This window comes from Aspergillus multicolor, assembly GCF_047715735.1.
Source record: "Aspergillus multicolor strain CBS 133.54 unplaced genomic scaffold BDW74scaffold_29, whole genome shotgun sequence".
Taxonomy (NCBI): Eukaryota; Fungi; Ascomycota; class Eurotiomycetes; order Eurotiales; family Aspergillaceae; genus Aspergillus; species Aspergillus multicolor.
The window spans coordinates 295,423-319,643 of record NW_027395980.1 but is presented as its reverse complement, the minus strand read 5'-3'; the positions used below and the strand labels follow the sequence as shown (position 1 = coordinate 319,643).

The 24,221-nt window shown below is 52.2% G+C and overlaps 11 protein-coding genes across 11 annotated transcripts; 6 read left to right on the top strand and 5 right to left on the bottom strand.

Annotated features, from left to right (window-relative positions):
• Positions 1-2,482: 2,482 nt before the first annotated feature.
• On the bottom strand, positions 2,483-4,751 carry BDW74DRAFT_159899 (bifunctional C97 family peptidase/thioredoxin family protein). The gene is made up of 4 exons (XM_073725533.1): positions 4,609-4,751; positions 4,545-4,559; positions 4,272-4,493; positions 2,483-4,225 (listed from the first exon to the last, which is right to left on the bottom strand). Exons 1-4 carry the CDS (start codon positions 4,642-4,644, stop codon positions 2,717-2,719), a joined length of 1,782 nt encoding a protein of 593 aa, XP_073580396.1. The 5' UTR covers positions 4,645-4,751; the 3' UTR covers positions 2,483-2,716.
• Position 4,752: 1 nt separating this feature from the next.
• BDW74DRAFT_159898 (EF-hand superfamily Ca2+-modulated protein) lies at positions 4,753-5,888 on the top strand. The gene is made up of 3 exons (XM_073725532.1): positions 4,753-5,096; positions 5,165-5,376; positions 5,452-5,888. Exons 1-3 carry the CDS (start codon positions 5,094-5,096, stop codon positions 5,813-5,815), a joined length of 579 nt encoding a protein of 192 aa, XP_073580395.1. The 5' UTR covers positions 4,753-5,093; the 3' UTR covers positions 5,816-5,888.
• On the bottom strand, positions 5,889-8,138 carry BDW74DRAFT_159895 (ubiquitin-specific protease UBP1). Its single transcript, XM_073725531.1, has one exon. The coding sequence runs from the start codon at positions 8,065-8,067 to the stop codon at positions 6,112-6,114; it is 1,956 nt and encodes a 651-aa protein (XP_073580394.1). The 5' UTR covers positions 8,068-8,138; the 3' UTR covers positions 5,889-6,111.
• Positions 8,139-8,209: 71 nt separating this feature from the next.
• On the top strand, positions 8,210-9,054 carry BDW74DRAFT_72205 (Alb1 domain-containing protein). The gene is made up of 3 exons (XM_073733544.1): positions 8,210-8,315; positions 8,374-8,666; positions 8,720-9,054. The coding sequence occupies exons 1-3, from the start codon at positions 8,300-8,302 to the stop codon at positions 8,909-8,911; spliced, it is 501 nt and encodes a 166-aa protein (XP_073580393.1). The 5' UTR covers positions 8,210-8,299; the 3' UTR covers positions 8,912-9,054.
• On the bottom strand, positions 8,301-11,751 carry vp16 (tethering complex subunit VPS16). The gene is made up of 7 exons (XM_073725530.1): positions 11,570-11,751; positions 11,417-11,523; positions 11,241-11,369; positions 10,700-11,193; positions 10,556-10,650; positions 9,237-10,507; positions 8,301-9,183 (listed from the first exon to the last, which is right to left on the bottom strand). Exons 1-7 carry the CDS (start codon positions 11,712-11,714, stop codon positions 8,935-8,937), a joined length of 2,490 nt encoding a protein of 829 aa, XP_073580392.1. The 5' UTR covers positions 11,715-11,751; the 3' UTR covers positions 8,301-8,934.
• A 164-nt stretch (positions 11,752-11,915) lies between these two features.
• On the top strand, positions 11,916-13,279 carry BDW74DRAFT_159892 (uncharacterized protein). The gene is made up of 6 exons (XM_073725529.1): positions 11,916-12,110; positions 12,160-12,342; positions 12,390-12,512; positions 12,562-12,717; positions 12,765-12,919; positions 12,968-13,279. Exons 1-6 carry the CDS (start codon positions 11,964-11,966, stop codon positions 13,182-13,184), a joined length of 981 nt encoding a protein of 326 aa, XP_073580391.1. The 5' UTR covers positions 11,916-11,963; the 3' UTR covers positions 13,185-13,279.
• A 30-nt stretch (positions 13,280-13,309) lies between these two features.
• BDW74DRAFT_170106 (bestrophin family protein) lies at positions 13,310-14,612 on the bottom strand (the record flags this gene model as incomplete). Its single annotated transcript, XM_073727106.1, has 3 exons — positions 13,310-14,293; positions 14,358-14,488; positions 14,546-14,612. 3 exons carry the CDS (start codon positions 14,610-14,612, stop codon positions 13,310-13,312), a joined length of 1,182 nt encoding a protein of 393 aa, XP_073580390.1.
• A 929-nt stretch (positions 14,613-15,541) lies between these two features.
• BDW74DRAFT_72022 (FHA domain protein) lies at positions 15,542-17,769 on the bottom strand. The gene is made up of 3 exons (XM_073733540.1): positions 16,525-17,769; positions 16,380-16,476; positions 15,542-16,326 (listed from the first exon to the last, which is right to left on the bottom strand). Exons 1-3 carry the CDS (start codon positions 17,610-17,612, stop codon positions 15,733-15,735), a joined length of 1,779 nt encoding a protein of 592 aa, XP_073580389.1. The 5' UTR covers positions 17,613-17,769; the 3' UTR covers positions 15,542-15,732.
• Positions 17,770-18,726, top strand: BDW74DRAFT_72021 (uncharacterized protein). Its single transcript, XM_073733539.1, has one exon. It carries the CDS (start codon positions 17,927-17,929, stop codon positions 18,497-18,499), a length of 573 nt encoding a protein of 190 aa, XP_073580388.1. The 5' UTR covers positions 17,770-17,926; the 3' UTR covers positions 18,500-18,726.
• Positions 18,727-19,753: 1,027 nt separating this feature from the next.
• On the top strand, positions 19,754-22,360 carry vac8 (protein anchor VAC8). The gene is made up of 6 exons (XM_073733542.1): positions 19,754-20,419; positions 20,501-20,621; positions 20,680-20,793; positions 20,841-21,086; positions 21,146-21,895; positions 21,956-22,360. The coding sequence occupies exons 1-6, from the start codon at positions 20,246-20,248 to the stop codon at positions 22,288-22,290; spliced, it is 1,740 nt and encodes a 579-aa protein (XP_073580387.1). The 5' UTR covers positions 19,754-20,245; the 3' UTR covers positions 22,291-22,360.
• Positions 22,361-22,777: 417 nt separating this feature from the next.
• Positions 22,778-24,211, top strand: BDW74DRAFT_159885 (exosome non-catalytic core subunit CSL4). Its single transcript, XM_073725528.1, has one exon. It carries the CDS (start codon positions 22,845-22,847, stop codon positions 23,601-23,603), a length of 759 nt encoding a protein of 252 aa, XP_073580386.1. The 5' UTR covers positions 22,778-22,844; the 3' UTR covers positions 23,604-24,211.
• Positions 24,212-24,221: the final 10 nt, after the last annotated feature.

Sequence of the window (24,221 nt, the reverse complement as noted above, 5' to 3'; positions counted from 1 at the left end):
TAGGTATGCTTTGCTTGGACCCTTCGACGTACTTCACTGTGAGTCAACTGGACAGCCAATATTTGACCGACGACGAATCCAAAGATAGGCCTGGACAACTCCAGAAATCGAACTAGCGGTGAATCCACATCTGCCCGGTGCTCTGTGCTTGCTTGCTTGCTTGCTTCCTCGCATGCATCAACGCATGTACCCTAACCCTGCTACGAAAATAACCTAGCGCTGGCAGCTGCCGTCCCACCCATCCAACCCCAACGCCCCCGACAAGCCCGAAAGTGAAACACAAACGTCAAACACAAAGCGCCAGCAAACCACAAACACCAAACGCGGAAACATAAGTACACTGCATCATTCCGGCATCCTGCTCCCTGCCATGCCGGCACTGGCACTGGCACTCGTCAAGTGGTTGGGTTAGAACACCTTGAACCTTCAAACCCTGTTTGCCCTGCGCTGCGCTGCGCTGCGCTGCTAGCCAGATTGACATGTCAGTCAAACTTCAACCAGGATTCGATCTGCAGCGTCCCAATCTCCCGATCGCGGGTTCTTTCTTTGTTCAAACGGCCCAGATGACCATGTCCATCCCTGCTGGATCTGAGTCGATCCAACGTCCGCCGTTCGCGGATGAGGACCTTTGCATCCCCGCCGTCTATCCCATCCACCCCGTCCATCCCCATCCCGCACCCGTTAGAGTTGTTATTGGTAGCTCCGCTTGTTTGATCGACATTTCGAAACGCTAGAGCTATAGCTCGAGCGCAAGTCCCAGATCTGGATTTGGTATCTGAATCCTGATCGGGATCTAGACTCGCGATCTACACCGTACCTTCGAGAATGTGCATCCGCCGTTATGATTGTTGTGTTGGTGTGAAGCTGTGGCTGGGCTTGTCGTTGCCGGGATGTATTCAGATTTGCGGTGAGTTGACCGTCTTTTGTCTCGATTGCCGCGTCGGCTAGGCACGTTGTTGTAAGTCGCCCTGCTGTTCCTCGTTGTTTGTGGATTTGACCTGGCATAGAGGACTTGATGTGTCTGTTGTACGGAGTAGGGTTGAGATGAGTGTTGCGGTGTAGCGGTGTAGCGGGACTATTGCACTGGACTTGTTCATCACTTCGGTGCGAAGATTGACTAAGACGGGTTTCCATGTTCGCGACTTGCTCGTCCTGCCTCGCTCAACTCGAGAACGGTCGTGCTCGCGCTATGCTCGTCGCGCGCTTACCGGTACTGCCCCGAGCCACATACAAGACAAGCGCGATGACTGGGGATGAATCGACTGGAGGCTGAGGCTCGCTCCCGTTGTTCCGACGTTGAGCGTTGAACGTTGGCATCCCCAACATCAACCCGGCCGCATCCAGTTCTCAGAGGCTCCGCTGGAGTACAGTTAACAAGGTAAGCGCAATGCACCAGCTGGTCCATCCACTCCAGACCTCAATTCCCCTACCTATGCGCTCGAGCTCTCTGTACAACTACGGAGTCCTCCGAAGGACCTCGCCCACGCCCATTTGTTTACCGAAATGGCAGCTCCCTCGAGAAAGGCATCTATTATACGGGGTACATCATGGATGGCCCGTTCGGTTACTCGAGTCCAGCTCTAGAAGCACAGTAGGTAAGATAAAGAAGCAGATCTAGATTCTGAATCTGAAGCTAGGTCCTTGAGCTTTGTGTACTATACTCCGCACGAAGGAGTTCCCAGTCCCAGTGCTCCCACTCTCCACTCCCACGGAGCGGTTCCTAATGGCGGCCCCGTACTCCTCATCTTGTCCCTCTATACTCCGTACGGAAGTCGAATGCAGGCCCGATCGAACCGACGACCAGGAGGTGCGGGACGCGGAGCCTTGAGGGATCACGCCCATCCAAATATCAGGATCAGGATTATGATCTACGTCTAGGGTGCGCACTGCGGTAAATGGAGTACGGGATACCCAGTTCTTACCTATCCAGGTATCAGGATCCGGATCTACGGCCTCCGCAATCTAACGCTTCACTCCGTTACGTTGAATGAGCGCCACGCCCCCTCTGTGCTTTGACTTTGACTTCCGGCCGTTCAACCCCAACCTTACCGTACCCCATTCAACCCAGGATGACCAGAGGGCTAGACTGATGGCTCAGGTCCTACTGGTCTAACCACCGGCCTCCGCACTGTTGAAAGCCGACGCAAGCAAAAAGCAAAACACTAGGCTACGCCCTACCTCTAGTAGCGGGCCTAGCGGCCCTGCTAGCAGGCGCCGGGTGGGATAGATGATCCTGAGGCGTGCACTATAAATGTTAAACAAAGGATCCCTCGGATTAAAGGACGCCATGGCACAGAGGGCTCTGGTCACGTTCCTTCTAAGGTGCGTCTTGGGGCGTTCTAGGGGATATTGGGGATCCTTTCTTTCTTTTTTTTGTTCTCTAGCCTCTAGCCCTGGACGTTTCAGGCTCCCAAATCTGGGGAATGCTAGGTGTGATGAGTCCTCCATAGGTAGGTAGCTTCTAGATGACAAACAATACTCCGTACAAAAGTACCTATTCTTCCCCCCCTCCTCTCCTATTCCTGATAATGTACATCAAACTCTAACTGCCATCCCCTGTTACGGGTCAAAGAACGGGCGTTGAAGTTTGAACTCGAAAGAAAGGAAAGAAGGGTTCTAGAACGCAGTCAATAGTTACTCCTGCCTTACCATGTCCTCCCCGTACCATCAACCAACCACAGAACTAACAAGTTCCAGCCTGAGGCTAATTATACAGTTACAACCCCTTAACAAGCAAAACCCCAGCAACCTCGTTGAACAAGCCCCCCTTATCCTTATCTCCTTGCATAAACAGATCCTTCTTACTCTCAACCGCCTCCTGCATTCCCAGAGCCCGACAAAGATCCAGCACCGCACCGTTAAGCGGCGCCTCATAGATCAGCAGACCGAGGGAATAGAGAAGACCGTGCAGGGCGTCGGCGCTGGATGATTCCTGCGTGAGTGCTTCGGCGACCGAGGCTGTTAGCGCGACTTGTTCTTCGTCGGAGAGGGGTTCCGAGTTTTTGGGACTCGAGTCGGCTGCGGCAAAGCGCGCGTTGTGGTTCAGTGCTGACAAATTAAAGGCGAGACTTGCGGCGACGACGCGGAGGTTGCTCTGCGTGTCGAGGAGGGAGGATGTGAGCAGCGATAAGAGGGCTGGACGGAGGGGGTTCGCTGGTGCGGAGAGGTGGGTTGTATGGAGGGGGGACGTGAAGAGGTTGCAGGCGAGTTGGAGGGTGACGATGCGGAGGTTGTAAGGGGCGGAGTCTGGATCGTCGGCGTCAGCGATGGAGAAGAAGGTTGTGAGGAGGGTGTGGCGGGGGTCTTCGGCGAAATATGCGGCGATGCGGGGGTCGGCGAGGAGGAGGCGGGTGAGGTCGACGAGGGCGAAGCGGTTCTCTAGTGGGAGGGATTGATAGCTTTGGCAGAGGTAGGCTGCGAAGGTGGGAAGGTCGGAGGGTAGGGGCGTGTCTGCGGAGGGGGAGGTAGTGCGGTGCTTGATGAAATTGATGATGGAGAGGAGGGTTGGGTCTTGGTCGTGCGGCTTGAGCTTCTGCGTGAGCTTTTCGAGCGGAGGGCTCTTGGTGTATGTGACGTAGTTGGTGATGGTGCGCTGGAGGCTGGGAAGGCGAAGCTCGCGGTGTGGGTGTGTTGGATATGCCATCTCCAGGAGAAGACGGACGTTTCCGCGTAGTTTGCCTGCATCAGCGCCAGCCCATTGATCGAGTTTCTCGCCTCGTAGGAAGGTCATGAATGTTGGCGTTGCGCGCACGCTGTATCGCATCCCCACGTCGCGGGCTATACTTGTATCAACCTTGATGAGGACACCCTTGGAGCCGGCCTCCGCAGCGAGCTCGTCATATACTGGGTACATCATCTTACACGGAGGGCAAGTGGCCGACGTGAAGAAGATAACCGCACATGATTTTGAAGCAGACGACAACTCCTTCTCAAGCTCACCCAGGCTGGTCACCACTCGGACCCTACCCTGGGGCTGAGGCTGTGGTTGAGTTTGAACAAAAGGTCTAGCAGTAGGTGCCTGTCGTGGCGCTGGCAGACCCTGCCCTGGAGCCTGGGTTACACCGCGCAGGGCACCCTCGATCTGCGGCTTGAGCATCTGCCCAAACGGCGTGCTCAGGAAAGTCTCCGGGAGGTTGCGAATATGCTCGGGGATACTTTTCCCAAGCAAGAACATGGCTAGGTCTTGCGTGAAGTTGTTGCAGTTATGCAAGAAAAGGTCGTAAGACTAATCCATTAGCACTTGACTGATTGGCAACAGGTAGCTTTCATACCTCAGGTGTATAGATCGAGCTCAACGACTGCAGATACTCCTCGACAACCTCAAACGGGAGCTCGCACTTCCCCATGTGGATCTTCTCCATGGGCTGGCCATGATGCGTGCTACCAGGTCGGGCTGTCTGTATACCCTGGCCAAAGTAATATTCGACATTGTTGAAGACCAGGGACGTGTGGTACACGGCATCAATTTGTACGCCTGTCAAGGCCATCGAGTACTGCTTAAGTTAGAGCTGCATGTTTAGGAGCATTAATGGGGGGGAGCATACCATCCGCGCCATTCCCTGTTCTTGTTAGCAGTGTTCGTCTGTATCAAACAGCAGCGGCACGTACCTGGGACAGGTCATAAACATACAACTCGACGTCCATGTTGAAGATGCTGCAATGTTTCCAAGCAAAACCAAAGCAAATCCAGTGCAATATATATCTAATATCTAGCAAAAGGCAACAACAGCAAATTCGTCAGCTTCTTAAAAACGTCTACGCTGTAATTTCTCGCAAAGAGCACAAGGTAGCAAGGCGCCAGGCACGAACCGTTACGTCAGCGTCACGGGCTTCCGTCCTCTTCGATGAGATGCGACGAAAGACAGACCAGCTCATTACTCTCTCCTATCCAACTATTCCAGTATAGAATCTCTGCAATGTGATGACGCTCCAAATACACCATCAATAACATACTTTGCCCTCACCTCTCCCCACAAATGGCCACAGGCGGACCCCGCCCTCTTTCACGGCTTTCTTTGACGTCAACCGCATCGCAAACGACCTAGTTCCAGCTCCAGCTCCAGCAATTCAACCTCAACAGGATAGCTCGCCATATGGTAAGCGCTACAACCCAATCCATCTCTTTATACCAGAAAAGCCCGCGACTAACACCATGCCACCACAGCCACCAAAGAAGCGCTCCGCGCCCAGCGCAGCCTCATCGGCGCCGAAGAAGCCCAAAGCGCGACAATCCAAGCTCGCTAAGGAGAACGACATCAGCGGGGAAGAGGAGAACGAGATTAAGGAGGTGTTCCATATCTTCTCCGAGAAGAGCGATGAGTTTCCCGATGAGAAGGAGGGCGTTATTGCGCGCGAGGATGTGAGGAAGGCTCTTGTGTATGCTACGCTCACCCCCGCTTCACTCCCGGACACACTGGGGAATAAACGGTCATACTGATGAAACATACGCAGAGCCCTAGGTCTCACCCCGTCCTCAACGAAAGAAATGCAATCCATTCTCTCGGCGATCGACCCCACGGCGACGGGGTACGTGCCCTACGCGCCGTTTCTATCCGTTGCGGCGGCGAAGCTGCGATCGCGGTCTGACGATGCGATGTCTGCGGAGGTGGATTCCGCGTTTCAATTGTTCACGCGGGGGTCGGATGGGCCGATTAAGCTGGGACATCTGAAGAGAATTGCGCGCGAGCTGAAGGAGGATTTGAATGATGCGTTGTTGAGGGATATGATTTTGGAAGCGAATGGCGGTGCAGGGGTTGATGTTGGGGTGACGTTGGAGCAGTTTCATGGGATTATGCAGCGGGCTGGCGTTTTCTAGGCGGCTGGTATGCCATTATTGGCGTTGGCGTTGGGATCATATTAAAGGGTGGTGTTCTTGGTTTGGGATATGGTTTGTTGGGGCTGTTCTACCTTGCGATATATTGCTAAACAATGCCAAAATCCTTCTACATCCAGTAGGTATTGATACAGCCAATGTACAGACCTGCTAGAATTACAAACCGGAAAAGACCAAGTGAATAACGCCTGGTATGCTTGCGTTTGGGTATCATAGTACATGCAATTGCATGGGTTGAAGAATGCGGCAAAGTCTGGAGAGCGAAGTCCTGATGAAGATCAGTCAACTTCCATCATCGGATTTTTCTCGCCGGCTTGCTCTCCGTCGGCCGATACACTGGTAGCGCGTGATGTTTCAGATGCCGTTGACCGATCGGTAGTCGTAGACATATTCGATGACATATCTTCGGGAGAGAAGCTCGATGCTGGGTTTTCGCCCGTGGCATTTGATTCTGTACCAGGCACCGGCGTCTCTGCTGCTTCGTAAAACAGCATGAATGCCCCTCCCTGGGTCATCACGTTCTCCTCGCTGACCATTTGGACGTCCTCATCGCTCAGCCTGTACCAACGCTCGGACTTTTCCTTCTCGCCGTCCGCTTCTAAAACTGCTTCCGGTACATGCGCCGGAAATGTACCGACCGGGTGCTTTCTGTAGCAAACATAGTGGCCGTTTTCATGGCGGCCATAATGCGTGACCACTGCACGCAACTCATAGCGGCGTTCGACAGAATCCCTCACTGCGCCTGGCGGGGGGAGCATTGAGACCCGAGGATCGGTACCCCAGTTCTCTACCTTCTGCTCAACAGCTTCACTGGAGCTTCCCCCCAAGCACCATTCGCTCAAATCGAGGACTCTGGGGAACTTCACCGCTGCGTAGTTCTTTCTCAACATGCCGGTATGCTCGTCGAAAACGCTCCGGTTGATGTGGATGGCGAGACAATTGGGTGGTCTGGCAATGACAGCTTGTCTGGACTTTGTCGTCGTAACTCTGTTCTTCGATGGAATGTGGCATTTCTTCGACAGAGTCTTCTCTGTAAAGTCAGTTTCCTCCAGGGCCTCTTCAACAGCCTGCAGCCGATGCTCGGCTGAAGTTTTAAGTGCCTCTGACACTTTCGACGTCTCGCTAGCCTGCGACAGCCTCTCGTCGTCAGAGATTTGCTGTAACAAGTTGCGAAGTTGATCTCGAGCGCGAAGCAGAGTGCACATCGCACATTCCACTCCTTCAATCGGCTCGAGATTCATATAATGGTCCAAGCAGTCACGGACATCATATTCGTAGCTCGCGCCTAGCGGCACGGTCAAGCAGTTGAAAGGAATTAAAGACAGTCCTTCAGTCCACCCGCATTGCATACACCCAACTCTCTGCGCAAGAAGACCTTCCAACGGATTGCGAAATGACTGATTCACTTGACCTCCCGGTTGTGACGCACCATTCACCTGAGCCGCCGAAGCCCCAATAACATGTTCTGACGGCCCTGCCATCTTCAATCCCAAGTTTCGAGTCTGTCGTCGTGTGGCCTGTTGTACTTCATGGTCGATTTGATCCACCACCTTTGAGAAATATTCCTGCGCGTCCTGCTGCTGCCAACTGCTCATCGACTTCAGATCCGGCGGCGTCCACAACCGTTGTCCATGATTATCCGCACTATTCAACCGTTGGATAATCCCCTTGAGAGCTTCGTGTGTCGAGAAGGAGACCTTCCCACTAAGTTGATCGATATTCCGTTCCAAAAATCCCGCAAACGACGGTAGCGACGCCAGACCCTGAATGATACTGTTCTGATAGCACGAATTATCCCAGTTTCCCAAACCCGGCGGTACGGTATCCTTGCTTCCAAGGAGGGCGGAACCTAGCCCCGAGAGCGCTCTAGATCGAGAGAAGAACGACGGGGATGTAGCGTGGTCGAGTCCAAGGATGCGCTGCATCGCCTCGCTTTTCGCTTGCAGCGTCATTTCGCCGGAAGGTTCGTCTGAAGCGTTGGTGGATTTCGAGTCGAGGGCGGCAATTATGCGGGAGGGAATGAGGTAGACGGCGATGTCCCAGACAGCTCGAACAAACGAAGCCGGGAGCGATCTGAAATGATGTAAGAGGAAAAAGACAGATACCGCTGTCACAAGAACGTAAGTCAAGTTCGAGTTATCCTGCAAATGGTGCCAGAAGCTGTCATTATTGGTGTTTCTGTTGGTGTATCGACTCTGAGTGAGGAAATCAATCCCCTCTCTGCGAACATTCATGGCTGATAGAACGCTATAAGGCCCCGCATAGAGACAGCTTTGCTGGAATCATGGGGGACTGCCGAAGGACGGGGTAGCGTTGTATGGCAAAGATAGCACCTGCAGATCGCCTGCATGTAAGCACCCCAATTGCGCCTTTGGTCTTCGTGGTTTCCCCCAACGGCTTTTATCGATAGCAGTGGTCTCCACAAAAATATTCTACTCGAAAACAACCCATACAACAAATTCAGGTATGGCCAAAGCAAGGAGTGAGTTACCCTATATAGTTTGATTACTGCAGAGGTATATACTAATAACACCGTCCAGCTCAGTCAAAGCACTCGCGGGCTGCCCGGCGAGCGGCCTCACCGAGTGTCGACCTCGACAAGTCCCTGGCGAATCTCCCCCGGCCTGAAGATACTCCTCTGCCACGCGAGTCCGTCCTAGCCGATCGTGCCAAAGCCGGTGTGACAAAGAAGCAGTCGAAACCAAAAGCTTTATCACGGGCGCAACGGGCACGGCAGCAAAAGGGTTTGGAGAGAGCGGAAGCTGTCATGGATCAGCATGAGATAAAGCTCGCCAAGAGCAACAACCGCGCGAAAGCTGTTAAAAATCGCAGGGTAAGAGTCGGAATATTCCACATAATCTGTTCTGACCTAACGTGCGTGTCTAGGCGGATTGGAGCGACTTAAACGGTAAAGCGTCCAAGTTTGCCGCCCTCGCCGAAGCAGATAATGGCGACGATGATGCCATGGTTGATGTTCCTGCTGCCAGCAGCAAGCCCAAGACGCGCTCCGCGCAAGTCACTCAGAACCCCGTGGTGGACGAGCATACCCCGATCGATGAAGATGAGGAGATTACCTGAGCTACAAATAGCAAGAAAGCAAATCATTTCTTTGGCCGTAGTTGGTTGATCATCCGGCCAATCTCCACGGCAGCCGGGCCGGAAGCTTTCCCTTGGAGAAGCTCGAGGGTGTTGACATCTTTTGCCTTGAACGCCTCCTCTCCGGCTTTTGCAATCATTCCGCATTTCACCCACATCTCAATTCTCTCCTCGGCGGACAGACTGGTGCATTTTGGGACGAAGACCGAAGCCAGCTTTGTGTTCCCAGCACCCAAAATCTCGTTATAGAAAGGCTTCAAGTTTATGTTCAGCATGCAATGATACCAATGATGAATGCATTACTTACCTCCCACCCGATCGGCGATTTCTTGACCTTGCCAATTTCTTCCAGCTCTCCCCAGTCACGCTTGGCTACTAGCGCTCGTAGTCTTAACCACCAATACGTCCTCTCCGGCAGTTTGAATTCGCTTTGAATTCTTTGTGCTCGTTTGCCGTAGCCAGATCTGATCAGTCTGTAGACCGTTTCATTCAAGCTCAGGCCAAGGAACTCGGAGCGTTCTGCCAGGTCCTTGTCCAACGCTTCTTGAATCTTAAGCAGTTGCGAGGACTCATTTATTAGCTTCTGATGCAACACCAACGTTGGGTCCTTGGAGTCAGAGAGTAACCGGGCAGCGAGATGTAGTTTCTCATGTTTGCGCTGAAGATCTGCTTCTTTCAGAGCGTCCGAGAGAAGCACATTCGAGCCATCCAAGGGTCGGTCATCTTGATAAAACAAATCTTTCAGCAGCTCGGTGTCTTCATCCCGAGCAGTCGTCTCCACTAGTGCAGATGCCATCGGGCGGGTGTTGATCATCCTAAAGAAGCTCGCAATAGGAAGCTTGCTTTTCAGATGAAGAAGTACGTAGTTGACTAGGTCATCATCTCCACTTTGGATAGCTTTGTCCAATGCGATTTCATCTTCCTCCATATTGAGCAGCAATGGAACCTGCTTCCCGGCCCGCGGTTCGTGGTTCAATAGCTGCGTTGCCAGGTGTGAGCGGCCTTCATCGTATGCTGCTTGAGCAATGACTTCAAAGGATATTCCAGGCTTTCCGTCCAGCCGTTGCACAATTAATTTGCAGACAGCCTCATCGTCGACTGTGGAAACTTTGACTTTCGAGCTAGCCCAGTGAACGTATATCTTGTCAGCAGGCAGTTGTAGGTATTCTGAGATCCGAATCGCCAACAGGTATTCCCTCCGATTAACCAGGCGCTCAATCAGCTTCTCCGGGGTTAGGCGCATGTACTGGTCGTATGATACGGCGAGCCCTATCTCAAAGTCCCTGACAGCCTGCAAGACTCGTAGTTTCTCTGTCATCTCAACAAACTCATCGCTGTTGTACAATTCCAGTACTGATTTCCCAAAAGATGCCGCTTTCAATAGTCGCTTCTGCCAGTGGGCGTCGAACTCTAGCCCTGATGCCTTGACACAAGTATCAACGGCCTCTGGTAAGCTTGACTTAATCCGCTGAATATTGTCATCTGCTTTGGGTGACTTTTTCTCCAACAGGTCAATAGAGTCTAGCAGTACAGATGCTGGAGACGTTGATCCGAGCCGGAAGATAGCCTCGGTGACGTCTACTCCTGGTTAAGAAATGCCAATAAGGGAAAATACAGGTGAATTACCTGATACTTTGTGTAGAAATTCATATGCATCGTTCGTGAGTAAACCAACGCCATCGAATTCTGGCAGCACATGAACAGTCCCATCATAGTAATACCTGCTCACGTTAGAAAATCACCACTTGGACACGAGAATGCTATGTTTACCGTGCAGCTGCGCCATCCGGTCCTATCAAGTGAACTTCGTCTTCCCAAGCAATGACGACCGCGTCGTCGCCACACCACTCAACGGCCCGAGGAGTGACCCGCGAGTCTGGATCATATTCGCTGTACTTAATCTGGAAGTTGCTGCTCACCACCCAGACCTTTCCTTCAGCGGTTAGTAGGGCAACAAATTGGCCTGTGGGCGATACACTGGCGTGCTTAAAAGGTCCGTTCTGGAGCACTTTATCCTCTGCCTCAGTAGGATCGACAAGGTAGACAGTCTTATCGACTGCAAGTAGAACCTCGACGGAGCGGGACAGCGTGTAAGCTGGTGGAATGAGGGACCATGAAGCGACCTCCCCTTCCGGGCATTGTGCGAGAAGCCTAGGTCGTGGCTCATTATAGTTAGACACAGCAATCAGCTGGTTATTAGCGAGCAAGGCGACAAAGCCGGAGTTCCAGAACCGGCAAGCTCTCACTCCATACTCTTCGGCTCCCTGTAGAAGTCAGTCAGCAAGTCGAAAATGGTGGTCTGAGCGCTTACATTTCCAAGAGAAAACGAGGTAAAGTCACCATAAAGACCGAAGTAGCGTCGGACAGTACCATCCTCCGTGATTACAAGCAGTTCCTCCTGATCAGACCATCCGAGTCCCCTAATCGTTCCATGTTCCCACTATATCTAATCAGATTTGAAGCGTGCAGAAAGACAGATAAGCTCACATTTAGTCGGTTGATCAGCTTTCCAGACCGAGAATAGATGTCAATGTTCGACTTTCCGGTCTGGGCGTCTCGAAACCGAAGAGGTTTGCTCTCGTCTCGGTACAGAGCTGCGCTAATTAATGTACGTCCAGTACTATCATAGAGCACACGTACCAATAGCCCCTCCATACGGAGCACCGGCAACGATGTAGTTCTCTAGTTCGACATCGTCGTCAAAGACAGAGTAGTACACAGGGACTTTCCTGTAGAAACTGGTCCCTAGTCTTTCCCAGTTTGCTAGAGGATTAGACGGCGCCATTGAACAACGAGTTCATGGAAAGGCGACCGAAGTATGGAGTCGGAGAGTGGATGTTCCTGGCCTGGAGCTGTTGTCGTTCGGAGCTGAGGCAAGCTCACATGGCTGGGACCGCGCTAGGACCAATTGGATCATGTCCATCAGGCTCCACTATTGAGGACGGCCCCTGCCCCAACTTCTACTCTACAACCTCTACAAACTAATCGAGCTGAGAGCGTTGTTGCATCATGAGCCTCATATCAGAATATAAGAATGGATGACTTGCAATATATAAGCGAGCTGGCGCATGAGCTGTCCGATCTCGAACTGGCTCTGCTCATCTGCTTAGGCGGGCAGGAGCACTGTTTGATCGAGGCTACTGAGGGCAACATTCATGACGTCGCGGCGGAGCTTGCCTTGGTAGGTTACTCATTGATCCATTCATACATGCAACTAACATAGGAAATAGATATGCTCTCACACGTTTGGCCTCACTTACACAGTCGTCGAATTCTCAGATACGACATCTCTCGAGGATTTCCGCGACCAAGTTTGTACCCAGTCGCGCAATGAGCCAGCGAGCATCATCGATGTTGTTATTGCCAAGAACATCGACTATGCGCCTGAGAGTATACAGCTCGAGGCTCTAGAGGTACTTAATTGTTGTTGACCTCATCATCTCCTGCTAACATTCGCCAGTTAATGCGGTCAAGGAAACTTACCACAGCGAGCAGCGTTCTCGAAGCACCATTGCATTTCTTGTTCGTCCCCATCGTAGTCCGTGACTCAGGACAAGTTCGGCCCAAGCTCAAAGACCATCTAGTGAGTTGCCTTGCCGTGATAACCATATCAGACAGCCTGACCAGCATAGAATGACAACCTGTTCATCTCACACTTCCACGACTCCGAGGACGGATATGTTTATCTAGAAGAAGACGACTGGATGTCTGAAGGACAAGAATCTCTGTCTTCTGTCGTCCGTCGACCGCAAACCCAAAACACAGCTCATTCAAGCATTGACCACGAAGTAAGTTCCCTCTACGTCTTATGGTGACAATCCCTCACACAACCAAGCTCCTAGACGCGCTTCACAGCCTCAGTAAGACGGTAAAGGCAACTGCAGAGCTTATCCGCTACCAGCAAGACATCGTCGTCTTCCTCCGTCTCAGTCGCGCCGTTGCAGGTGGTATATCCGCGCGAGCTAGCGTCCAATTCTCAAAACTAGCCAGGTAAGACCACTATCTCTCCTACAATATGCCCCAATAACCAACTTCCAGACTCCTTGCCGTCATCCACGGTATCGACTACCTTACTCCATCAATCGTCGCGCTGGCCGCTAACAAGGTCTTTCGCCATAAGATTGTCGTGGCGAAGCCCGAGGATGACCGAAGCTTGCAGTATGGGAGTGACCTGGCGGCTGTGGCGAATGTGTTGGAATATGCAACCCCGGATACAATCCTGGAGAGTGTGCTTACCCTAGAAGCGCCTCTATAGTGATACTGTTCAGTTACATTGCTGAGCAGATAGCATCTTCTATTGGCGAGCTACAGAATATATATCCGGATCAATCCTATATCCATACACTATGGCCGACCATATCTATTCATCTACTTTCAACCCTAACCCTGGCCGTGGCCGTGCCCTCTGGTCCTCGGCCTCAAAAACATATCCGGCATCACGAAACCTCCTTCCTTCTCCACACCGTCACCACCACCTTCACCCTCCCCAGTACCAGCACCGGTACTCTCCCTCTCCACGACCCCCATAACCCTCCTCCACTCCCCAAGCACAGCCTCAATCTCCATCCTCGCATCCCCCACCAACGCATCCATCTTAATATCATTCCGATCATACCCAAACGGATCCTCCAGCTGCGACCCAATCCCCTCAATCCCATACAGCGTAAAGATAACCAGACTGACAATCGGAATCGTCCACCACCCCATATCATCGACCATCGCAAACGGCAGCACACAGCCATACAGCGCCAGGACCTGCTTCTGGTGGATCAGATGCGCCACAGGGATAGGCGTTAGTTTGATGGTCTCCATCTTGCCGAACGCGTCCATGAGCGTGTTCAGTTGCGCCTGCATTTGACTGGCGCCGGGGGCATTGAACCACCCGCGCTCAACGCCCCGCTTGATGAACCCGTCTACGAAGAACGTCAGCTGGAAGGGCAGGCCGAGCCCCTCGCCCTCATATCCCTGGAGATCAGGCGGTAAGAGACCCGCATAGACGGGATTATAGACGGCCGTGCCGTTCTCCCTCAGATCACTTCCTAAAAGTCCCGGGATTCCACCTCCAAACCCGCCGTAATTCGACTCGAAACCCGGCTCAAATGCAGCGCCCCACTCGGCGCGGAGGTGGTTTTTCACGGCGAAGGGAATGGCGGTTAGGATGCGGACCGTGCGCTCGATGTCGTGCTTCTCAGCGGGGGTTGGGGGGTGCGCGGTGCTGTAGGCGTTTGAGAGGATGGTGCGGACGAGGTTGCGGATGGTTGTGTGGATGGTTGTCATGCCGTTACGGCCGTCCCAGAAACGGTTGTAGGATGTTTGGTTGCGGAAGACGAGCATTAGGCCGACGACGATGGAGAGGGAGGGGATCTTGAGGTTTGTTAGCTACTCACTCTCCCCTTAGAAAGTGTTTTTGTTGATGGGGTTTGCGTACGATGCTATTCGGCAATCCAACCGTATCAAAGACATATCGATCGAGCCATATTACAAACGCCGTGAAGATCGCGTGGAGAACGACCTGTACCAGGATCGCGCCGTGGATCGCGCCCTTGATGAAGCGGAAGACTAGTGGCCATCTGTAGATGTGTTAGAAATTATTATGCTTTTGTGATGGGAACTCACCTTCTAGGCTTGCGCCGGGTTGATAAGAGATGCGGGTGAGTGCTGGCGCGGGAGTGATGGCGCTCATGATGACCCTGACCGTGCGACGTGTTTTGACGACTTAATGTCGGGGTGGGCAGTTCGCTGAAATTCAACCTCATGGCGTCAATTCATCTCATATCTCTTTGAATGTTTACGAGTGGGAAAATGACGGAGTGGAAGGAGATAGGTAGAGTAGCGGTCAACGGACAAACAGGTACGCCGCTCAACTGTACTCTAAGGGTAGCCCGTACACGAACGACTCTATCGTCCGTTATTTCGAACCTGGGATGAAACCTAGGGGCCTGAATGGGATCAACAATTGGACCTCTAAGTGGTCACCTTGACGCAAATCAGCGACAAATCAGAGCAGCAGCTTGGACAGCCACAATGCACTGAGCGCATGCATGAGTGAGAAATCACGAGCCACAACTCGAGCTTTGAGACGCGGGGTGCTAAGAGCTACGAGCCTAAAGTACTCCGCACTGTGTCGATCGTCAATCCCTGCATCGAGATTGGAGAACACTGTCTGCTCGTATCTTCCTAAGATGATATTTAATGCCGATATAGAGCGGGGTTGAGGTAGTCTACAGTAGCACTCGCCACCATGGAGCCACCGTTTGCAGAGTGAGTTATGATCATGTCTCGCACGAAACATCGTTGGATAAATAATGATCATAGCCCTGAGTCTGGGTACTCTTGATAACAATGTATCTAGCTTGTCCTCAGTGTCAGGACGACGTACACCGCTATACGGCCGAGTTATTATATGTAAAGAGAGGTTCATCGACTGGATGTAAAAACAGAACGCCAGTCCAGTGGGTACAAAGTAAAGAGACCAATGGTAAAAGAATGCGTGTAAGAAATGGCTATGCAGAATTCAAACCCAGGACATGTCAATCGAACAATATCAGAAGACTCCGAGCACCGCCTATGGCAACGAAAGAGGATATGGTGGAAGCAACGCCGCAAAGGGGTATAATCATATTAAGGGTAAGAATAAGATGTCGCAATGCTAGATGCTCTGAAATGCAACCAGATGGGATGAAAGGTGTTAGAACGCCGCACAGCACATATGAGTAATTATAAATGCGAGGTCTTTCAATACTGTGATGCAAGTTGAAAGGGTAGAGATCTGGCCAACATAGTGGCCGGCCTGTACATGTTCCTTATAGCGGACGGTCTTCTGACATCGAGGCTCGGCCATCAAATGCTAGAGGACCAGAATCGTTTCTTGGTGTCATGGGGTTCTCGTCAGAAGATTCTGACCGCATGGGGGTATCCACCCGCAATTCTTCCTGTCTTGACGGAACCGTGGTAGACGACTGGGTCAGTGACTCTAACCCGAGGACATCAATGTTGGAGTTCGGCGCTGATGTTACGCTTTCAGGGCTCTGCATTGGCGGATTACCGTCGGCGAGATGCATGCTTTCAACGTTGGCAATAAGGTTGTCGGCGGGTAATTCGGGCGTCCGAGGGTCTTCGCTACTGCCCGAAACATTGGACGTACAACTTGTTCCTGGCTGTGGAGAGCATGTCGTAGAGCGAACTTCTTCCGCGGACTCTTTCTTACTGTCCAAATCCTGCTTCGCGCTTTCAGCCTCATAGTCGTTCGAGTCGTCGACCTCGGCACTGAGGTCTGTATAAGCACGACAGTTCGGGCACTGGAACATGGGGTAGTCCGGGGTATGGATCAAGCGGCTAACGCATTTGTAATGCCATACGTGAGCGCAGGCCGCCATGAAGAGACACTGGTATGGCCTCTATGTCCGCTATTAGCTATGTCTTCACAGTGTTTACGACGCAATGGACCTACCAAAACTGAGCCTAAACAGATGGAACACTCCCGGCATCCAGAATAATCAGCGGTATCACCTTTGCCCAAGTTCTTGATTAGACTCTCGGTGTTTTTGCTGCATCATACGTTTAGTCCATACTCATCCAAAACTTGGAGGACATACTTGAATTCATTCGGCTGTTGCTGCCACGATCTGTTGCACTCGACCCTAATCCTAACACAGCGGAAGATCATCTCCTCCCCACCGCGGAAGTCGATTCCAAGCTGTACAATATCCCCGTCCTTGATGGTGTACAGTCGAGACGGCATGCCGGGTTGGCTTAATCTCATGTGGTTCAAAAACGTCCCAGACGAACTTCCCACATCCTTGATGTGCCACTGGCCATTCATGTATATAAATTCACAGTGTTTCCGGCTCACGACCTTCGACTTGAATCCGACAGGGGCGTCCGACGGTTCGCTGGGGTTGGGTAGAGGAAGCCCATCTCGCTCAGAGTAGCGGCCAACGCGAATGTTGCAGGTATCAGAAGGGAGAGTTCGCGATACAGGAATAAATGGCAAGGATGGGCGGGAGCTTTGACTCGGGTCTTGATGAGGGTAGAAACGAATAGTCGCTCCCCTTTTCGACTTTGAACCGGACGGGGTGCTGCTAGTAGCGATGACTGGGTCCGGAAAGTCAAGCGCTGCATTATGTATGGTAGTCGGCACCGGCGCACTGGAGGACTGCTCGCCTCGCGAGTCTTGATGGGGTTGCGATGACGTTCTCAGCCTGCCCATGACTTCGGGTGTCGGGGGTGTCCCAGGTGTCGGAGGTGTCGGTCGTCGCGAAGATTCTGATGAAGAGTTTGAAGCCGAAGAATCAGATGGTTGAGTATCCGATCGCAGGTCAATCTCGAGCCCGCGAGAGGTTGGAAATAAAATTGCGCTGTACCGATTTGGTCTCGATCGTTCAGCACGAGGTTCAGGGCATGGGCTAGGATCCGTGGTCGGCTGAGCGGAGTCGGTGCGCGTGGAGGTGTGGGAAGAAAACCAAGACAGTCGACGGCCGCTAATACTGTGGCGGCGAGGGCGAGGGCGCGGTTGGGCGTTGGGTATTGAAGAATTTGAGGAAGAGGTCGAGGAGTGGGGAGTGGAAAAATGAGTTTGGGTATAGGCACGCAGTTGGCTCAGGCGGCGAAAGGGCCCCAGACGGGAATCGGCCTGAAGGGGGTTGGAAATCGAGGTGGAGGCGGACACTGAGGCTGCCATCATTGGCTTAGTCCCTGGCGGGCAATCACAGGGCTGCTCGCGAAGAAGAGTCAAGGCAGAAAAAGAAAAAAGTCGCAATACAAAGCAGACCAGAGCAGAACCAGGTTTATCGTAGAATTGATGTTCTAAGCTCTAGGTATATGTACCTCGTGGGATCGGCAAATATAGCTAGAGTCTTGATGTCGTCTGATGCATCTATCGCACGTTCGGTGGGCGAGATGCGGGACTAGCTGCCGCCAGTGGTGTTTTGCGATTGACGATTATTAAATCAGAGACCAGCGAACCGAACCAATCCAAGGGGGCTAGGGAGTTCTGGAATGCGGGTGGAAAATGTAGGGAAAGAAACAATGGGAAGGCACGAGGAGGGCATGAGGATGAGGCCTTGTTCTTATTTGCATTTTGCCGTCCGTCAAGTCCATCTGCGAGTCAGATGGCAAGCGATCTTCATCGTCCAGCAGCTGCTGCAGGACCTGAGCAGTGGGGGCGAGTGGAATGCCTTCCTTTCCGCGATCGTGTTGGGCTTTCTTGTATTAGAAGACCCGAGTCTTTCGAGAAGCACGAAACGCTTGATTCTGAGTGGTCTGATGGCACCACCTGCATGCCAGCCTGGAACCACTGTTGAGCCCGGGGATGCAGTCAGCAGTCAGCAAGTTGCAACACATTATTTCTTGTCTGATGAGCCCGACACCGATGTTGCGTATCGAGGGTCGAGGTCAGGGACCAGAGTCAACCAAAGTACGCATCTTGTCCACCGACTGCAGCCAGATTTGCAATGTCCCGCCCGGCATGTCTATTCCAGGCTACGGAGTATGTCAACCAAGTTTCTCTGCCGTCGGACCGAGTATTCCTCGTATCCTGTATCCACTACTACAGAGGCCTCTTCTACATGAGACACAGCACGAGCCGTGGACACTGAACAAAGAGTTCGGTGACCGTCCTTGCCACATCGGCCGAGGATGGCATGGCAAGATGGCGTCGATGGGCTAATCCTCCGTAACTGTTTAGAGTGCGGGGCGAACGGCTTAAGGCTCCGAGCTTAAAACCATGAGCCTCTCAGCGTTCAGCTCGGCTCCAACGGGCGCTGCAGAGATCCACGATGGGCACTCTAAGGCTTCAAGGTCATGAGCCCATCTCCGCATGACAATGTGTTTCTCACGTGGGTTCAGTGGCAACCGTCCTCCAGACAGATCACCAACGGGGAATGAAACGTCTCTTGCACGACCATTCTTAAATCCTCCTGCGACCAGGGCCCTTGACCGGTCGTCTCTGTAGATTCCTTGTCAGCATTGCAAAGCACCAATGCAATCCGATCTTAGGTGATACTGCGTTGTTTCAGCCATCCAGATGCCTTTTCTCTGGTGCTCAGCAGGGAACAACGCCAGCTATACTCTGTATCAATACCAGGGATGCCAGGTCTGCAGCCGGCTGGCTGTTCAAAAATTGTCCCAGCATCTGCGGAGTAAATATATAACCCTCCCTACTGCGGGAGCTGCAAATAGACCGACCGATCATTCGCCTTCTATTGAAAGCTGCAAATGTAATTCGATATTGAAGAAGATAAGGTGGAGGCTGATCTGCCGGCGGCGGTACTCTTAGGTACCTCACAGAAGCGAGCCCCAGGGCTTACAACAAGGAGGATCCCCCAGTTAAGGCGTCCAGTATGCAACAGAGATCGACCTATTAGGACGACGAGTCGACAACAGTCGGCATTGGATATCTTCATTGAAGGAGTGCGCAGAGGTGCCGGTGCTGGAGGTGAACATTGAAGTTCGAACCTCTGATTTTCGCTTTATCGGCTGCTATCAGCATTCCGTACGCACGAGGTATCTCCCGGACAGATAACTCGATAACAGTGTAACGAAGACCGAAATGATGGGATAGGTATGATAAGGGCCGATCGATAACAATGATAAACACAGAACTCATCGCTTTGTTAGTAGGCTGTCTGCCCGTCAAAGAACTCGAGTTGCTGGATATTTTGTACGATCTCGAGCAAAGAGCTCTTTCAGAAGTCAAATGGATATATGATGATGTAGTGGTGGGTGGGTGAGCTTCGTGACCAGCTTAAAGAAATGCGTGCCGTCATTCGCCCAAGACAAGTCACCAGCCGCCAAAAGCTGGAGACGATCCATCCTAGACTAAACCCGCTTGGTCACTCACTAACTCCCGCATCTTGACCTTTGCCCTTCCACTCTCCCCCCTCCTCATCATTGCCTTCTTGTCTTTGGCAGGGTGTCTTGGGGATAAAGTCGGCGACACCCGAACAGGAATCGGGAGCCGGTCGTGATTGCTACATCTTCCTTCTTTCCGCCGCCTGTCGTTGTTTTGTTTTTCCCAGGTTTTACCTTGCTCCTCCTATATGCAGAGCTAGGTTCCGTCCTGCTTGGTTTCTCCAACCTCTCTTTTCATCTCATCCCTTCCTCCAGTTTCCGCTTCGATCTTTTTATCGATTGTCCAGTTTCTGCGAAACTGTTAATTCGAGGGCGCGATCAGAATCACAATCAAAAGGGAAGGAATAGCTCAGCCGGTGTATGCTTTCCTTGTTCGCAGTGACGGCCGTCAAGCCTCCTTTCGCCCTTTAACCCTCAACGCCCGAGTGGCCGTATCCTGGTCCTCCAGGACTTTAGCCCCGAGCCATGGCCGCAATCGTGAATGCCTGTCTCTCTTGCCTATCAACGGCCGACCGTTGGTGCCATATCACCGCCTGTCTTGGCCCTTTCAGCGGTCGCTCTAGAGAGGGAATTTACGACACATCGTTGGCCGATAATGAACGGGAAGCTGTGTCGGACCTGCTCGGCTACCTTGAGAATGTGAGTTGGCGCTTGTCTTGATAAGAAGTGGCCCCCTTCGGATTGCATTGTTTGCCGCGGCTGACAATCGATGATGTATAGCGAGCCGAGACCGACTTCTTCTCCGGCGAACCTCTACGAGCTTTGAGCACCTTGGTTTATTCCGATAATGTCGACCTCCAAAGAAGCGCTAGTCTCACGTTCGCTGAGATTACCGAACGAGGTACGTCTGATGGTTCGCAAAACAACAGGGGCAACGGTTAATTTGGAGTCTACACTAGATGTGCGCGAGGTCGATCGGGACACCCTTGAACCAATTCTTTTTCTGCTACAAAGCTCTGATATTGAGGTCCAACGAGCTGCGAGTGCAGCCCTTGGAAACCTTGCGGTGAATGGTGGGTTCGCTCCGCCTTCCCTGTGGATGGATGCTGACAGTGAGTAGCGGACAACAAAGTGTTGATCGTCGCCCTGGGAGGGCTCGCCCCCTTAATAAAACAAATGATGTCGCCGAATGTCGAAGTTCAATGCAACGCGGTTGGATGCATTACGAATCTTGCTACGCATGAGGATAACAAGGCTAAGATTGCCCGGTCTGGCGCCCTGGGGCCGCTAATTCGCCTTGCTAAGTCAAAGGACATGCGCGTACAGCGCAATGCGACAGGTGCTCTCCTCAACATGACACACTCAGGTAAGGCCGTAGTTGACGCTATGTCTAGCTTTGATTCTCTAACTGACTTGTTACGATAGACGACAATAGGCAGCAGCTTGTCAACGCCGGTGCGATCCCCGTCCTGGTTCAGCTACTTTCGTCATCCGATGTCGATGTCCAGTATTATTGCACAACTGCTCTTAGCAATATCGCCGTTGACTCTTCAAACCGGAAACGCCTTGCACAAACCGAATCGCGATTAGTCCAGTCTCTCGTGCACTTGATGGACTCTTCCACCCCAAAAGTACAATGCCAAGCGGCCTTGGCACTCCGAAACCTTGCCTCCGACGAGAAGTACCAGCTCGAGATCGTTCGTGCAAAAGGGTTGCCGCCGCTCCTTCGCCTTTTACAGTCATCCTACCTTCCTCTTATTCTCTCCGCAGTTGCTTGCATTCGCAATATCTCAATCCACCCTCTCAACGAATCCCCCATCATTGATGCTGGATTCCTCAAACCACTGGTCGATCTTCTAGGATCGACAGATAATGAAGAGATCCAATGCCACGCGATCTCCACTCTTCGGAACCTTGCTGCCAGTTCTGACCGCAACAAGGAGCTTGTACTTCAAGCTGGTGCTGTTCAGAAGTGCAAAGATCTGGTCTTACGCGTACCTGTCACCGTCCAGTCCGAGATGACGGCTGCTATAGCAGTCCTGGCGCTTAGCGATGAACTGAAGCCCCATCTTCTCAACCTCGGTGTTTTCGACGTTTTGATCCCTCTAACGGAATCTGAGAGCATTGAGGTCCAAGGTAACAGTGCTGCTGCTCTAGGGAATCTCTCCTCCAAAGGTACGTTCTGAGGTCTTCCACAATCCCGTGCGCAGAGCCGACAGTCTGACACACTCGTAGTTGGAGATTATTCCATCTTTGTCCGCGATTGGGCCGATCCCAATGGAGGAATCCATGGCTATCTGAAACGATTCCTTGCTAGCGGAGACCCGACGTTCCAGCATATCGCCATCTGGACGCTTCTTCAACTCCTCGAGTCGGAAGATAAGCGTCTAGTGGGCTACATCGGAAAATCGGACCACATGATTCAGATGGTGAAATCAATATCGGACAAAAACATCGAGTCCGACGAGGAAGATACGGAGGACGGCGGCGAAGCCGAAGTCATCGCGTTGGCGCGGCGATGTCTCGAACTTCTTGGCGGCGGACCTAAGCAGACTCTGGTAGAAGGTTAACGTCCCCAGCCCATGTTTTGTTTTCTTTAGTGCTTTCTGAGCGTCCAAGTTTCGTCCTCTTGGCCGCTTTTCTTTTCTCCATGCTCTCTTCTAGCCCCGCCGACTTCTCTGTTCTTTCTTACTTTGATATACATTGTTCTTATATGTTACGGGCGTTAAGAGGCATTTGATCTGGTGTCACTTCATCTTTCCAGCGAGCATTCGGGTGATACGATCTATATCTTTCTTCATGGGCTTGTCTTGCTGTTCGGGTTGTTGCTGTGATTCCGTGGTTATATCCACGAATAATTGTGTAGTCGGGCTCGGTCAGACTGCGTCTAGCTGCGGCGGTACTTAGATATATTGTATATTCATTCATAAACTTGTCTTTTGCCTGATGAGAGCCCAGACTTCAGAGCAATGCGCATCTCAGTATACTCCGCAGCAGCGGACTCGGATAAACCTGCATCCGACTCGACCCACTTGGTAAAAGAACTTCCAAGCTCCAGCTCACTTCTGCTCCCTCTTCCAAGTCTTATTCTTTCATTGTCCCCCACGAGTGTGGCTTGCTAGTGATGGCAAGCTCTTTACCGTCTCTGGCGATCCCGGGCCAGCGCCTAGCCGCGGCTGGGACTTACTCCGCCGGCCCTGGTACTCATGTCCACCACTCACACATCTACGCATCAATTGCTGGACCGGTTTTTGTGGACCAAGCGCAGTCGAGCTCTTCAGCGAAGTCGGTTATTAGCGTCTCAAGGACAATGAGAAAAGCGACAGCAGCTGCACATCTACCCACACAGTCTACGGCGCCCGCCTCAACCACGTCTTCAAAGCCAAAGCCCAAGTACAACACGCTGCCGGCAGTTGACTCAGTTGTGCTGGCCCGCGTGACTCGCGTTCAGAAGCGACAAGCTACAGTCTCAATTCTCGTGGTTTTAGACGAGTCTGCGAGCTTACAATCACTTAATCCGTCACATTCAGCGTCGGACAATGATAACATCGAATCGATCCTGTCTTCGGCCGCGAACCCGGAGAACCACAGCAGCTCCGACGAGCTTCGGTTCCAAGCGCTTATCCGGAAGGAGGACGTCCGAGCTGTGGAGAAAGACCGCGTGGTCCTGGATGAGATGTTCCGGGTTGGAGACATTGTTCGAGGAACTGTTATCTCCCTCGGCGATCAGAGCTTCTATTATATCACGACGGCGAGGAATGACCTTGGTGTTGTCATGGCGCGCAGCGAAGCGGGTAATATGATGTTCCCTGTTAGCTGGAAGGAGATGAGAGATCCTGTTACCGGAGCTGCAGAACAGAGGAAGGTGGCGCGACCTTTCTGAATGCACAACCATATGTGAGATACGCATTTATCATCACAACCCTAGCCGCTCGCCCGCTTTTATTTATACGAGGCATATCCGGCACCTGAGTCGCCAAATGCTCTCAATCGCGGCAAGCACCCTTGCGGCACGCTCTTCGAAGCGACGTCTTCATCCGCGGATCTGAGGTCCAGTAGCCCAGAAGCAAGCCGAACAGCGCCCTTGACACCACTGCATCAAAGCAGCGATACTCATGTGGCCCAAGCCACGATCATCTGATCCTATTTAGCTCACCGGAGCCGAACCTTTTAGATACCCAATGAATTATTTCACACTCAAGGACGTTATTCGTTCTAATCATGCCCTCTGGCGCCGTCTATCAGTTAGATACGACACCCTCCTCAGTATACATGGTCCTAGCCTTTCAATGCTGGATTGTGTTTGTCATTGGAGGAAGAGAAATGGCTCTTCGCGTGGAGACTCTCATCTTCACGACCCTGGTTCTAAGTTTCTTTCCGATTACTTGTGGTTTGGGAAATTCTATAGCTAGGGCACATATCAGCGTATGTCTATATTTTCGTAGAGTAGCATCATACTACAAGCTCCGAATTATATATGTTAGCGGTCACATTGTTTACT

What these genes read in the sequence shown, in the direction of transcription:
- BDW74DRAFT_159899 (XM_073725533.1), bottom strand. Translation starts at nt 4,644, where the DNA reads ATGGACGTCGAGTTGTATGTTTATGACCTGTCCCAG. An exon ending in GCTCGATCTATACACCTGAG is followed by an intron (nt 4,226 to 4,271) that starts GTATGAAAGCTA and finishes CTAATGGATTAG; the next exon opens with TCTTACGACCTTTTCTTGCA.
- BDW74DRAFT_159898 (XM_073725532.1), top strand. An exon ending in GATGTGAGGAAGGCTCTTGT is followed by an intron (nt 5,377 to 5,451) that starts GTATGCTACGCT and finishes AAACATACGCAG; the next exon opens with AGCCCTAGGTCTCACCCCGT.
- BDW74DRAFT_159895 (XM_073725531.1), bottom strand. Translation starts at nt 8,067, where the DNA reads ATGAATGTTCGCAGAGAGGGGATTGATTTCCTCACTCAGAGTCGATAC.
- BDW74DRAFT_72205 (XM_073733544.1), top strand. An exon ending in AAGCTGTTAAAAATCGCAGG is followed by an intron (nt 8,667 to 8,719) that starts GTAAGAGTCGGA and finishes GTGCGTGTCTAG; the next exon opens with GCGGATTGGAGCGACTTAAA.
- vp16 (XM_073725530.1), bottom strand. Translation starts at nt 11,714, where the DNA reads ATGGCGCCGTCTAATCCTCTAGCAAACTGGGAAAGACTAGGGACCAGT. An exon ending in CCTCGTTTTCTCTTGGAAAT is followed by an intron (nt 11,194 to 11,240) that starts GTAAGCGCTCAG and finishes TGACTTCTACAG; the next exon opens with GGAGCCGAAGAGTATGGAGT. An exon ending in ATTTCTACACAAAGTATCAG is followed by an intron (nt 10,508 to 10,555) that starts GTAATTCACCTG and finishes AACCAGGAGTAG; the next exon opens with ACGTCACCGAGGCTATCTTC.
- BDW74DRAFT_159892 (XM_073725529.1), top strand. Translation starts at nt 11,964, where the DNA reads ATGGATGACTTGCAATATATAAGCGAGCTGGCGCATGAGCTGTCCGAT. An exon ending in TACAGCTCGAGGCTCTAGAG is followed by an intron (nt 12,343 to 12,389) that starts GTACTTAATTGT and finishes AACATTCGCCAG; the next exon opens with TTAATGCGGTCAAGGAAACT. An exon ending in CCAAGCTCAAAGACCATCTA is followed by an intron (nt 12,513 to 12,561) that starts GTGAGTTGCCTT and finishes TGACCAGCATAG; the next exon opens with AATGACAACCTGTTCATCTC.
- BDW74DRAFT_72022 (XM_073733540.1), bottom strand. Translation starts at nt 17,612, where the DNA reads ATGATGGCAGCCTCAGTGTCCGCCTCCACCTCGATTTCCAACCCCCTT. An exon ending in CAACAGCCGAATGAATTCAA is followed by an intron (nt 16,477 to 16,524) that starts GTATGTCCTCCA and finishes CGTATGATGCAG; the next exon opens with CAAAAACACCGAGAGTCTAA. An exon ending in TCTGTTTAGGCTCAGTTTTG is followed by an intron (nt 16,327 to 16,379) that starts GTAGGTCCATTG and finishes TAGCGGACATAG; the next exon opens with AGGCCATACCAGTGTCTCTT.
- BDW74DRAFT_72021 (XM_073733539.1), top strand. Translation starts at nt 17,927, where the DNA reads ATGCGGGTGGAAAATGTAGGGAAAGAAACAATGGGAAGGCACGAGGAG.
- vac8 (XM_073733542.1), top strand. Translation starts at nt 20,246, where the DNA reads ATGGCCGCAATCGTGAATGCCTGTCTCTCTTGCCTATCAACGGCCGAC. An exon ending in CCTCAACATGACACACTCAG is followed by an intron (nt 21,087 to 21,145) that starts GTAAGGCCGTAG and finishes TTGTTACGATAG; the next exon opens with ACGACAATAGGCAGCAGCTT. An exon ending in AGGGAATCTCTCCTCCAAAG is followed by an intron (nt 21,896 to 21,955) that starts GTACGTTCTGAG and finishes ACACACTCGTAG; the next exon opens with TTGGAGATTATTCCATCTTT.
- BDW74DRAFT_159885 (XM_073725528.1), top strand. Translation starts at nt 22,845, where the DNA reads ATGGCAAGCTCTTTACCGTCTCTGGCGATCCCGGGCCAGCGCCTAGCC.